Genomic DNA, 14410 nt, shown 5'->3' on the forward strand with positions numbered 1-14410 from the left:
GTGGTCAAGAACCCGTCTGCCAATGCAGGAGACAAAAGAGACGTGGGTTCGATCCCTGGGTCAGGAAGATCTCCTGGAGAAGGGCACTGCCAACCCATACCAGTATTCTTGCCTAGAGAATCCCAAGGACAGAGGAGCCTGGCAGGCTACAGTTCATAGGGTCACACATAGTTGGACATGACTGAGTGGCTAAGCACGCACACACGCAGAAACTAAAGGCCCCATCCTGGTGGGGGATGGGAACCCCAGAGCGAGCACAAGATTCTTGGAGCACAGCCTTGTTACCTCACCAACGGCCAGTCAGAAGAAAGTCTGCATGTGTGGGAAGATAAAGAAGACTCTGACCTCCTCCCCAAATGATTCTAAAAACTTCAATGGTCGAGCGGCATCTTTGGAGTTGGTTTTTGGACATGAGTCCGCCACCTCCTCAGGTTGCCAGCCTCATGAATAAAGGAGGTTTTCCGTTCCAATCAATGCTTGTCTCTGGAGTGTTGACTTTCAAGCAGTGAGCAGCCTAAGGTGAGTTTGGTAGCAAACAGGCTTGGTGAGAGAAGCAGGTAGAGCTGCAGATCCAGAGACTGTCCTCCTACATAAGGAGTGGGCAGAAGAATCTGCCTACCTCCAGCGCCGAGGTGGCTCCTCCTGTGAGATGACAGGCAAGTCTCAAACCTTCTCCCTAAGACGAGGGGTGGTCCTGCGCCCTGTAGGACCCCCTCCAGCTCTGTCATTCTCAGCGGTTCCCTTACCACACGCTCCAGCACAAGGACTCAGACAACTCTGGAACAGGAGGCCAGTGAGGTATATTTCTTCATCTGCAGCGTACTTGGTAATGGTAAAGGAATTAAAGAAGAAAAGGAACACAAGCAGTTTTGCATAAATGGGAAACCCTTTAATTTGACAATCAGGCATTCAACAGACATTTATTTACTGAGCATCTCCTCTGAATAAGGTATACAGAAGTTCCATATTTTCTTAAAAAAATTTTTTTAAAACAAATCTGAGAAGTTCTCTGGAAGTTTATGTTCTAAGATTTACAGCAGCTAACATTCAATTCCACCAGCGAAGCCCCTCGCTGCCTCCACACAGGACAGATGGGTCTCCGCCAGCTCTCTCTCTCCAGGTGGTGCTGACACAGCACATATCTGAATGTTCCTCTCGGTGGGAAACAGAGATGAAAATTCTATACTTATCTCTCAACCTGCTACTATGACTTTCTGCACAGCCTCGGTATTTCAGAGATTTAAAGTTAACTCTTCTCTTAGAGAACAGATGCAAGCAAGGAAACTCAGAACTGCAGCGCCCTGTTCTTTCTGTAGCCAGGTTCTTGTCTCTGTAACTGCTGCCCACTGTGCTGACTGCTGGCTGCCGGCGCACCCCGTGCTGTGCAGAGGAATGTGTCGACTCCCTTGGCTACATCTTCAAAAAGGCCACCTGGAAAAGGAAGAAAAACCCACAGTGCTTTCCTTATATAATGTGATAAAATGGCTGAGTGCACATCAAACCTGGATCAGGTAAGTCTGGTCAGTAAGGCTGGCTAGCTGGTCTACAAAGAAAAATGACTCCTGGTTGGGCCAGATACTGCTATTTTAGAGGGAGCCAATTAGTTCTTTCATAAATAAACCATACAGTAATTAAAATAATTCACGTGCACTTTAAAGGGAAAAAAAAATTAAGTTTAAGTTGACACTAACATTGTACTGCCATGAAGTAATCCAGTTCTTGTTCCCATTGGTTCAAACAGCTGCTTTGGATCTTCTGTGAACAGACTTCCAAATCCTGAAGACTCCTGGGCAATTCCAGGTTCTTGTCATGATTGTTAATTACACTAATCTCTCTTCCAGTCATGCCAATGCTTTTAACCACATTGAACTATATACATGGGCTTGTCAGTGCAAGTTATCTTAAAATTCAGTTGTTTCAAAAAATTTAATTCATATAGATAAAAAATTATTTCAGACTATTTAATAAGGCCCAGATCAAATGCATCAAATTTCTCAATAGTTTTGGATAATTATGAAACAAATATAATAAAGTCAACCATAAATGCTCTGAAAGTTCTAGTTCAGGGGTGATAATAAATTGCGGACAGTGACAGCATCTGGAAGAGAGCAGCACACAGTCGGAGATAAAGATGTGGAAGTTTGTCCTGGGCCATTTTTGGGGGGAAGGAGTGAGCAACAGAAGCGAAAATATTCCACTCTTGGACAGCTGGTACTTAAGTCCCCAAACGCAGTCAAAGGAGGTGTGTATTTAATGAGCCCTGTTAAGGGGAAAGGAAAAGCAAAGAGTCGTTCGTGCAAGGGCAGAAGGCATCTGCTTTTCGTCAAGTGATTCAGAAGGATGTTACTCTTCATACGATGCTGGTGAGAAAAGCCCCTGCTGTGTTTCCGTATCAACTTCCAGCTGAGTTTTTCTATCAAGTTCTGCAGTGAGAACAAAGTTGAAGGAGCAGGCAAAGAAGAAAGGTTAAGATTCCTAAATAAAATATAAACGTGGGGTGGGGAGGAGATAGATAGCAGAGTAGAAGGACATGAGCTCACCTCTTCTTACAGAAAATGTAAACTTGGACAACTGGTGCAAACGTCAAGGGCTTAAAGTCAAGAGTCTGTGATAACAGTTATGAAGACACTTGTGTTTCTCTCCCTGGCCTCTCAGCTGGTGACAGATATTAGAAGCCCATGAATGTTCAGATGAGAAGGGGCTGCTGAAGAGAGACCAGATGGGCCCTTTAGGGGATGATCACAGAATCCCAGGAAGGAGTTTCAGGGGTTACTGAGTCTGACTTCTGGCTCACTGTGGTCAGTATCTCTGTTGGGAGACTCTGCTTCTTCAACAACAGTTCACAGGGACCTTCCCAAGAAGCCAATGCCACTGCTGATACTCAGAGACAGAAAGATGGTGGCTGAAAACCAGTCATCCCTTTCTGAATTCTGAGAGCCGCAAGGTCATGGAGTATTCCAACCAGGAACTACTTAGAATAACTGATGGTGACAAATGTTGTCATAAAAACGGTTTTAAGAACTTTCGCCCTAGAACCACACGGATCAGTGGTCCTCTACTTGGGACAATTTTGCCCACCAGGGTACATGTGGTAGTGTCTGAGGATTTCTTTTTTTTTGTCACGGCATGCAGAATCTCAGTTCTGGGACCGGAGATAGAACCCGTGCACCCTGCAGTGGAAGCACCGAGTCCCAACTGCTGGACCACCAGGAAAGTCCCTGGAGATATTTTTGGCTGGCACAATTTGGGGGATGCTAAAGGCATCTAGTGGGTAGAGAGGGAGGGATATTCTGATAATGCACAGGTCAACCCCCCATAAGAAAGAATAATCAGCCTAAAAGCATTAACAGTGCCAGTGCTGAAAAACGCTGCAGTTTAGAGTTAAATCTCTCCATGACCTTCAACAAGAGGTTTAGTTAGATGTCTCTGTGACCTTCAACAAGCTCGTTAAACTCTATAACAGGACCTACCAGAAACTTGTAAAACACTTTCCTATTTTGATTCTTTTCATCCTCAGCAGTCTTATGATTTAGGTAAAGCAGGCATCTGAAACTTTGTTTTACAAATGAAGAAACAGCAGCTCAGAAAACCTAAGTGACTTGCTCAGGATACAAAGCTAGTAAGTAGCAGTGATGGGTTTAGGAAGAAATTTTTATTTCTAATCCATGCTTTCCCCCCTGTAAGTTTACAGATAGATGATCAAGATCAAGATAAAACTGCACAGGTTGGGGGACTTTCAATCTTCATATTGTCTCATATATCAAACAGTTACTTTCTTTTGCATGCTTGTGAACATGGATGCAAGATGGAGAACACTACATAAGAGTCTGCGCTCATTAAAACAAACAATGCAAAATGCAGCCCCTCGGTCAAAAAAGAAAAAAAAATTTAATTTGACCTACTATGTCTTTTTTGTTTTTCTTGTTTGTTTTTATAGTGCCGCCTGCCAAGGACACTATGTGTTTCTCAGGACTTAATAACAAGAAACTGCAATCATCCTTGGGAACAGGTACTGTACAATGTAGTTTAGCTTCTTTTTATTTAAAACATTTTGAGATAACATATTTCAAATGCAGATTTTGTTTTCCCTAGCTTTTATCCGTGACAGGAAAAATTGCTTTCCCTACCTGCCATTTATTTTAAGAGAGGATAATTTTATTTTGTTCCATTACACTGAGAAAAATCTCCGTATTTCATCTTTTTAGTTTTATTCCCCAAAGTAAAAAGTTTTAAAGCTTTGCAGAGTCTATGAGTACAGCTACAGCTTCAGGCTCCATTGTTGTATTTCTGGAGTATCTAGTTACAAAAGTATAAATAATTATTAGAAATGAGGGAGATAGGGCTCTTTGGAGTTCGCTGTAAGGTTTCACCCTCTTTGTTCTCTCCTGAAAGTGGACGCTTGGGAATGAAAAAGGGGAGGGAGACTGAAACTGTCTAAAAATACTGTCTCTGCTTTGAGTCACCATCTAAAAACAATCTTAAGCCACCATAAGCAGGGCCAGGCTGCAGTAATAGTTGACCAAATGTTCAGTTTATAATGCTTCTGTACAATTGCGTAAATATGCTAAACACTTTTGAATGCTCTTTTTGTCTTAGTTAACAAAATTATACTATGAATTCTATTCCTCAGCATAGAGTTGGAATTTCAATCAATAGAAAGACATGCTGTCAAGGCAGCCTGCACAAGATAAAATTAACATTTTAAAAAATGCTACATAAATGCTTTGAGGTGCACAAAACAAGACAGATAAAACTGTAAAATACTGAAAAATATGTTTCATAGTAAAACTGAGCTTTAGAAAAGACTCTTCAGAGAAAGTTGCACAGCTACATACAAATGTTCCTTTGAAAGGGCACTGTAGACTTAATAAGTAAATATAAAAAACTATGCCTTAAACATATTTTTTGTTTAGGTATGGTTCATGTTCAAAGTTATGTTCTGAAATAAATGTTATGACATGGAAACAAATTTTAATATTATAAAATCCAGTTTCTAGGCTCAAGCTTCATTTACAAAATAAAATATACAATATTAATGTAAATATAAAAATAATGAAAGAAAATTACTTTTTCAATCACATTGAGTCTTAAATGACAACAGGGTACAAAATGCTTCCTAACTTGCTAATTTAGCATCAATCAGGCCTGTGTTGATGACAATGTGGACTCCACTCTTTGCGCTGAATAAATAATATGAGATTTTCCTCTACTGGGCTGGCAAGCTGGCTTCATTCACTCAATTCATTAAATGATTAAATACCATCTGTAAGTCTGTGACTGACCAGTCAGAGAACACACTGAGAAGGTACTCCCTCATGGCACTAATATGGGAGTGGGGGAGACAGTCAAGTAATGAGATGATTCTAATAGGTTGGGATAAGTCTAGGATGGACGCCTAACACCTGATCACAGAAAAAAAGACCATTCTTGGGTTATGAAAGGAAGTCAGATTTCTCAAGAAGTAGCCTGAATGAGGTAGTTATTACTCTAATTAGGAAAACTTGTGTGGTAATAAAGCCTGGCATGGCACAGAGTGGGATATACCTTTTTTCCCATTAAAAGAAGCTGGCTTTGCTAAATGAACAAACAGGAAGGATGGAATAAAGGACCAAAGATGTGAGAAGCAATACAATAAGGAAGAAGATCCTATCCCTCTAAAATGACAATAAGTATGTGTACGTTGAACGTTGACAGAAATACTAGACCAAGGAAACATCAGTGAAGCCTTCCAACTCAAATTCTGTAAGAGCCTTTAGAAAGTAGGAAAAAAGCAAGTAAAATCACTGTCTTTAATGTCACTTAAACCTTTACCTTGTATTTTAAATAAAATTGTATTTTATTTAGTCCATGGTACACTAGGAAAACAATAGAATGAGAAAGACTAAAGATCTCCTCAAGAAAATTAGAGATATCAAGGGCAACTTTCATGTAAGAATGGGCACAATAAAGGACAGAAATGGTAAGGACCTAACAGAAGCAGAAAAGAGTAAGAAGAGTGGCAAGAATACACAGAAGAACTGTACAAAAAAGCTCTTAATGACCAGGATAACCACAATGGTGTGATCACTCACCTAGAGCCAGACATCCTGGAGTGCGAAGTCAAGTAGGCCTTAGGAAGCATCACCATGAACTAAGCTAGTGGAGGTGATGGAATTTCAGCAGAGCTATTTCAAATCCTAAAAGATGATGTTGTTAAAGTGCTGCACTCAATATGCTAGTAAATTTGGAAAACTCAGCAGCGGCCATAGGACTAGAAAAGGTCAATTTTCACTTGAATCCCAAAGAAGGGCAATGCCAAAGAATGCTCAAACTACCACACAGTTGCACTCATCTCACATGCTAGCATGGTAATGCTCAAAATCTTTCAAGCTAGGCTTCAATGGTACATGAATGAAGAACTCTCAGATGTACCAGCCGCATTTAGAAAAGGTAGAAGAACCAGAGATCACATTGCCAACATCTGTTGGATCACAGAAAAAGCAAGTGAATTCCAGAAAAACATCTGCTTTTCACTGACTACACTAAAGCCTTTGACTGTGTGGATCACAACAAACTGGAAAATTCTTAAAGAGATGAGAATCCGAGACCACCTTATCTGCCTCCTGAGAAACCTGCATGCGGGTCAATTAGAATAGTTAGAACTGGACAAGGAATAGCTGACTGGTTCCAAACTGGGAAAGGAGTATGACAAGGTTGCATGTCATCACCCTGTTTATTTAACTTATATGCAGAGTACATCATGTGAAACGCACAAGCTGAAATTAGGATTGCCTGGAGAAATATAAATAACCTCAGATATGCAGATGATACCACTCTTGTGGCAGAAAATGAAGAGGAACTAAATAGCCTCTTGATGAGGGTGAAAGAGGAAAGTGAAAAGGCTGGCTTAGAACTCAACATTCAAACAAAGAAGATCATGGCACCTGGTCCCATCACTTCATGGCAAATAGAAGGGGAAAAAGTTGAAGTAGTGACAGATTTTACTTTCTTGGGCTTCAAATCACTGTGGACGGTGACTGCAGCCATAAAATTAAAAGGTGCTTGCTCCTTGAAAGGAAAGCTATGACAAACTTAGACAGCATATTAAAAAGCAAAGACATCGCTTTGCTGACAAGGTCTGTATAGTCAAAGATATGATTTTTCCAGTAGTCATGTATGGATGTGACAGCTGAATCAGAAGGAAGGCTGAGCGCCAAAGAATTGATGCTTTTGAACTGTAGTGCAGGAGAAGACTCTTGAGAGTCCCTTGAACTGCAGGGAGATCAAACTGTCAGTCCTAAACCTTGAATATTCTTTGGAAGGATTGATGCTAAAGCTGAAGTTCCAATACTTTGTCTACCTGATGCGAAGAGCCAACTCACTGGAAAAGACCTTGATGCTGGCAGACTGAGGACAGGAGGGAAACAGGGCGACAAAGGATCATACCAACTCAACAAACATGAATTTGAGCAAACTCCAGGAGATTGTGAAGGACAGGGAAGCCTTGCATGCTGCAGTCACACAATTCACAAAAATTGGACATGACTTGGCAACTGAACAACAATAACAACACAGTTGGAAAATTTACAGATCAATCGAAAGCTTGTGTTTTTCACCTACCAGAACCAGTAAAGCACAGCACAGCTATGATTTCTAGTTAAGGGCAGTGTGCGAAGGACCAGAAGACGGAGATGTGAGTGAGATAAAGAGAGGCCCTTTCCTTTCCCGATGAGGCAGGACACATGAACAAATGCAGCAATTCCCGGGTCTTGAGCCTGTTTTTCAACAAAGCAAGAAACTTCTAGACGTACCCTTCCCATCACCTCTTTCACAGCAAGGGGGTTGTGGAGGCATTGCTGGTGTTGGATGGTGCTACTGCGACAGCACTGCGGTGAACAAGCCATCCAGATGCAACTGCTGAAGCGCCCAGTTATATAAGGCAAACCCAGCAACCTCACCCATGATAGCAAACACATGGTGCCGACATGTAGACGGCAACAGTCTTGAGGTCGTACATAAAAATGTATTTTCTCAAGCACAAAACACATTCATTTAAAGGAAAAAATTCTATGATAGATACCAATATGGGTGGGTGTTAAAATGTAAATGGTAAATAGTGCTACCACAATAAACACACTATCACTCATAAATCAAAAAGTCCTTTGAATTTCTCATTCTTAAGGGATATGCACAGGAGGGAACTGTGCATATATGCAGAAAGAACAGTGGTGTGCTGCAGCTCTGGAGAGACTGGTGTTTTGAAATCACCACTGCACTGCCCTTTCGACACCATGCCTCCAATCAAACAAGTTTATTCAGAAACGGAGTTACTAGGGTTCAGAAATGGAACATTTTTCTATAGTATTAATTCCTTAAAATTTTTAGCAGCAAAACCATTTTAATAAATATTATTTCAAGGAAGTCATGCTCATTCTAACCTTGAGAAGTGTGGGTGTTGAAGAAAACGATGTTCTGGGGACATCAGTATAGTTAGAAAGTCCAGGAGGGGACACGAACCCACATGGGGAACAAAACAGCGTTCCACAGCAGGTAACTGATTTCTGGCATCTATATAAATTTATGTCAGTGATAATTTAACATTCCTATTTTAGGAGTAAATATTAATTTTTCTAACAGAGATACTAGCTAGTCCCTCCTAGTCCCAAAGGAAGAACTAGCTTCACCTAAAACACTTCAACCCATCGTCAAGGACGAAGGAGGGACCAGCTTGGGAGGCTATAGCTGTTGATCCTACTAGTTGGTTGTGGAAAAGCTCTATGGAAACATCACCCAGGCAATAATGAGATGCTGTAACAAGTGATCCTGGGGCAGGACTACTTCGGTGCATGTGTACAGAATTCTGTTGAGTACGAACAGCACAAAGTGATTGCCCATACTTTTTTAGGGAAAGGGCTAAGGAAGGTCATAGCTACCTCTCTAAAGCCTCCAGACAATTTTATCTCATACCTGAAGAGTCTTCATTTGTGCTGGTTGGTATTTAACCATAATTATTAAAACTTAGAGAAATCAGGAGTTGTTCTGCTCATGGGAATTCTTTATTCTAATAAATGATCAATAAATATGAGTTACAGACAAAATTAGAAAACACAGAAATGCATAGAAAGAAGAAAATTTTTACAACTTTATGATTTAGAGATAACTATTATTGACATTTTAGATATATCTTTTAAGATTTATTTTCTATGTATAACTGGACATTTCTGCATATGCTGTTTTGTAATGTGTAGCTTCTTTATAACCTAATGATATATTATAGCAGCTTCTCATGACAGTGAATATTCTTCTATGACATGTTAAATGGCTGCATTATACTCCACTATATATCCGGTCACTTAAAAAAAGGTCCAACAAATAACTCATTCTGGAAAGCAAACCTAAGGAGTCCTTTGGAGGGGGATGGCTGAGGGGATAGTACTAACTGTTGAGCCAGAAGGCACTTTAGCATAATCTGGCCTGGGTTCTCATTGGTATCTCCTGGAACTTGTATATCAGGCAGATTCTCCTGTTCCATTCTAGAACTGCTCAACCAGAGCCTCCAGGGGCAGGCTAGCAACTGGGGTCCTGCAGGTCCTCCAGGTGGTTCCACTGGGAATTCCATCCTGCTTATCCAGCTGAGCAAACTTAAGGGATGTGTTTACAGTGACACAGCTTATTAGAGCAGGGACTCAAACACAGGTCTTCTAACTCCTAGTCCAGGGCCTTCGTTTCTGGCCAGTGCAAAGTGAAGATGCTGATCTACGGTATCCAAAAATCCTTTAAAAAAACATTTTTTCCCCTTATAGAAGACAGAAAGATTGTCACACAAGGGAGAAACAAATTATGTCCAGGCCAATATTCTGTTATGGGTATAGGAGATTGAGCCCAACAGCTATGAAATGAGGGTTGAGTCTGTTTTGCTAGCTGCCTAGAGACTGAAAAGTCCAAGTTTAAGTCACTTAGTTGTGTCCGACTCTACCATGCCATAGACTGTAGCCCACCAGGCTCCTCTATCCACGGGATTCTCCAGGCAAGAATACTGGAGTGGCTTGCCATTTTCTTCTCCAGGGCATCTTCCTGATGCAACGACCAAATCCATGTTTCTCCCATCGCTGGCATATTCTTTACCATCTGAGCAACACTAAAGGGGTCAAATATTTCAAACTGACCTACTGTGTAAAGCTCATCTATGAAGATTAAGTGATTTTTTTTGGGGGGGGGGGGGGGTTGGAGGGAGGAGCTTCTGATATGGCCTGATTTAAAGTTCTGTTTTCTACATCTACTTACTCAACATAGCTATCTTTAGCAAAATTATTTGGTTAGTTCAGGTAATGAAAACTGTCACAAATAGGACTTCAGAATAATTTGGCAAAGAAAAAGAAAAAGCCTCCCGTACTTTGCTTGGAGTATGTCTACAAAACAGTATAGGCATTCTAGAAAACAGTTTGGCAGCGTCTTTAAAAAACTAAACATGTAATCACTGTATGACCCAGCAGTTCCAGTCTCAGACATTTATCCCAGAGAAATAAAAACTTTATGTTTACATAAACACTTGTATGTTAATGTTCATGGCAGCATTATTTTAATAGCCAAAACCTGGAATCAGCCCAGACACATGGTTAATGATAGTATATCCACCATGAATACTTACTTGGTGGCACTGACAAGCAGCAAGCTATTGATACATGCAACAACTTGGAAGATTCACAAGGGAGTTAAGCCAAGCTCAAAGGGTTGAGCTTCCCATACTGCACAGTTTCATTTCTGTAACATTTTTGAAATGACAAAATTTCCCAACTAGAGGACAAGGCAGTGGTTTCCAGGGGTTGGGGATGGTGGGGATTGGAGGAAGGCTGTGATTATGAAAGAGCAAGGATTTGGTACCGATGGAACTGCTCAGCATCTTGGCTTCGGTGGATGCACAAACATACCAAGGGATATAATTACACAGAACCTCACACATTTGCACACACAGACATACAGGAGTACAAATACAGCCAGGGAGATCTGACTAAGATGGGAGGACTGTACCATGTCAATGCCCAGTACCACAGTTCTCTAAAATGTTACCACTGGGGGAAACTGGGCAAAGTGTACAAGCCATCTTTCATACTCTTTCTTACAGCTTTCAGTGACTCTGCAATTATTTCACTAAAAATGTCAGCTGAAATAATGCCACAGTACTTTTCAAATGACCTTGTCTGGCTTATTCTAATTCAGTTACCTAGAGTGTTGCTCTGAGATGCATTATTCAAAGTCTTGTTCACATTGATGTTATGGTTAATATATCACTGTGATCCCATTTTCCTTGGTGGAATGACCTGAGTAAGTTAGTGAGTTAATTTTGGAATGAGTCCTGAAGCAGATGGCCACAGTGAGACACAACACCATTATGTTTAACAGGGGTTGGGCTGACGGTCTAGCATTAAATGCTTAGGTTACACACAATAGAACCTTAAATCTTAGGTTGTATATGAAGCACTTACTGTAAACAGTTCACTAAGCACACTTCTTTGCTTTTGTATTGCCCTGGAGTAAATAATGAAACAAGATTCTGGCATTTTTTTAAAGCCCAAATTGCTACAGCAAATTTTCTGGACACATAAGAGGCACTTGCCAAATATTTTTTCAGGGTGAATTTTCTTTTAATAGCTGCAGAAGTCCATCATAACTTAATCTTTTACAAACTTAAGTTTTTCCCAGGTTTGTCAAGATCAAAAGTAATGATGAGATAATCACTATCATGTTTATAAGTTTTTTTCAACATTTTAGAATATTTCCTCAGAATAGAGTTTCAGAAATGGTATTATTAGATTGAAAGGTATGAATATTAATATAATTTGATGCATATTTTTTTCAATGAGCTGTACCAACTGGTAATGCCACCAACATCTGAACTTTTTTTTTTTTAATAAGTGCTAATTTAGTAAAAGGAAAGGACACCTCAATGCTTTTTGAATTTTATTTAACTGCTATGAGTTTAAACATTTCCCCAGATGTTTAATAACTGTTTTTCTTATAAATTGATTAATTATGAATTCATGTCCTTTTTTTTTAACCTATCAACAGGGGGCTTAATTTTTTTGTTTGTATAAGCCCTTTGGGGCTTCCCTGGTGGCTCAGACGGTAAAGAACCTGCCCACAATGCGGGAGACCGAGGTTCGATCCCTGGGTCAGGAAGATCCCCTGGAGAAGGGAATGGCAAACCACTGCAGTACTCTTGCCTGGAGAATTCCACGGACAGAGAAGCCTGGCAGGCTACAGCCCATGGGCTCGCAGAGTCAGATATGACTGAGCAACTAACACACAAGCACAAGCCCGTTAGTAAATGTTAATATGTTTTTAATGCGGTGAAGAAATTAAGTGCCAGGTATCATCTCACTAAATCTTTATAAAATCCACCAAATTAAATTTCTAATTTAATTGTCTCCAGATTATACATGAGAAACCCTTGGTTCCTACTGGAGAAGATGAGTAAATTCTGCTCACTGCTACAAGCTAGTCAAAAGGCTGGGCCTTTGTTTTTGAGCCTAGTATTCATTTCATCATCCAAGCTCCCTGCCATCTAATTATGGTGAGAGATAATTGCTATAGTAGCTTTAGTTGAAGAAAGAATCCATCATAGTCCAACTTTTTAAGCCACACTTAGTAGCACTTGAAATGATGCAGTCACTCTTATGTTTTAAGAAGAAAGTAGATTATTTCTTTTAGGTTAGACATAAGGAGGAGAAAGAAAAAGATAGAAGGGCAAATTAAAGCCTTACTTGTAAAGAGAAAATAACTCTTCGATTAGAAGAGAAACCTTCTGGCAAGTGAAGTGAGCCAACAGGGTAAATTGAGAAATCGGTCTGAAATCTCAGAAAGAATTTTTTGTCTGAAAGTTTAGCAAACAGGATAAGTTACGCTGGCATAGTTTAATCAGTTCAGTCGAAAAGATTATAACTTGGAATAATCAAATAATAGTTAGGGCCAAGTACGAAAGGGATCAAATTATAATCAGATGGTTATCTTCTTTAGCCACTTACTACCTAGACATTACTTTGAAAATATGATATTGAAGATACACAAATCTTTAGAATGGAAAGCATGCTACTATATTCATTTTAAAATAAACACCGTTTATTTCCAAAGTCTATTATTTGGAGTTGCTGGAAATAAACGAGGCTCATAAAATGTAATTTATTTATTTTAAAGGAGGTGCATGAATATTTTACAACTACACAAAGAAACAAAAGTAAGTGCTTGTGGAAAGGAGCACATCGAAGAAGACAATGTTTTGAGGGTTTTTTTTTTTTCCTTTGCTTTAAGCCACACAGAGAGCAAAAAGGGGTTGTTGGTGCAGTGTCTCCAAGTTAAGAACAGCTCAGCGTATGAGATTAGAAAAGAGCACATACTCATCAAGGGTTTCCAGGGTTCAAAGTGGTCAAGTTTTACACCTGCCATCTAAGCTCCATGAGAAGACAGAAGAAATCAGGTAGAGAAGAGGAAAGTGCAGACAGGTGAAGCCTTATTACAACTACACATAAATGTTTTACGTATTGTAAACATTGCTACCAAGGCATCTTCTCCGCTATTCATGAATAAATTCATGCTTCTTTAATTACTTTTAAAGGAAGAAGCACAAATGGCTGATTGTGTCTATGAAATTTCCAAGGCTTACATAAGGCTTTCTCTCACTTATACTACCCTAGGACAAGACTATCTACCAGTGGCAGGGGATGAAACTGCAGATGCTGCATCTGAAGAAAAAACTGCACGCCTACAGGGTTTGCAAATAGAAGAATGTAGATGGCTTAGTTGAAAATGACCAGCTGCTAGAAAAATAACTTTGAGCCCAGAGGCCACTGATAGGGATTATGTAAGGAAGGTGTGTAACTCCAACTCCATGGGGTTCAAACCAGCACATCCTTGGTTAGAGACGTGATTCATTCCATAGAAATTCAGTTCTGAATCCAGTATTATTGACTAAGCCATGAGTCTTTAATACATGAAACTATCTGGCTGAAGTTGCCAATAAATAAGCTTTTCCCCAGTATATCCAACTTACAACATTAACTATAAAGAAGCATGACTGATAATTCATCAAAGCACTCTGTAAAACAGTGGGAATGACTGGATGGACATAAATACGACCTATAACCACTCAGTCATTAGTGTATTACAATGTGGATTGGTCCTTTCTGGCTTCTGGGTTATTGAATACCTGGGAGATGACCAATGTCTCCAACTATATTTTGTTAGGAAATATCAGAAACCTTTAAAATCAGCAAACTGCCTTAAAATGCTGGCTTCCAGAGTTCACTATGAGTTCATGGTACCAGGTTTCCAAAGAAATGCAAGTTCTATGAGATGGCGTCACAGACTGAATGAGCAACTTGCATGCTTCAATCAACTCACAGCTGGCAAAATTTACACCTGGGAATGCTCCCTGACT

At 40.0% G+C, this 14410-nt stretch overlaps 1 protein-coding gene across 1 annotated transcript in view; it reads right to left on the reverse strand.

The window, feature by feature from the left end:
- Positions 1–992: 992 nt before the first annotated feature.
- UBE3D (ubiquitin protein ligase E3D) overlaps positions 993–14410 on the reverse strand; it is a 159919-nt gene continuing 146501 nt past the window's right edge. Inside the window, exon 10 of the mRNA XM_052645928.1 lies at positions 993–1431. Coding sequence (XP_052501888.1) covers positions 1411–1431 — 21 coding nt within the window. The 3' untranslated portion in view covers positions 993–1410. The remainder of the gene's footprint in view (positions 1432–14410) is intronic.

The sequence above is a fragment of the Budorcas taxicolor genome, chromosome 9 (assembly GCF_023091745.1).
Source record: "Budorcas taxicolor isolate Tak-1 chromosome 9, Takin1.1, whole genome shotgun sequence".
Lineage (NCBI taxonomy): Eukaryota > Metazoa > Chordata > Mammalia > Artiodactyla > Bovidae > Budorcas > Budorcas taxicolor.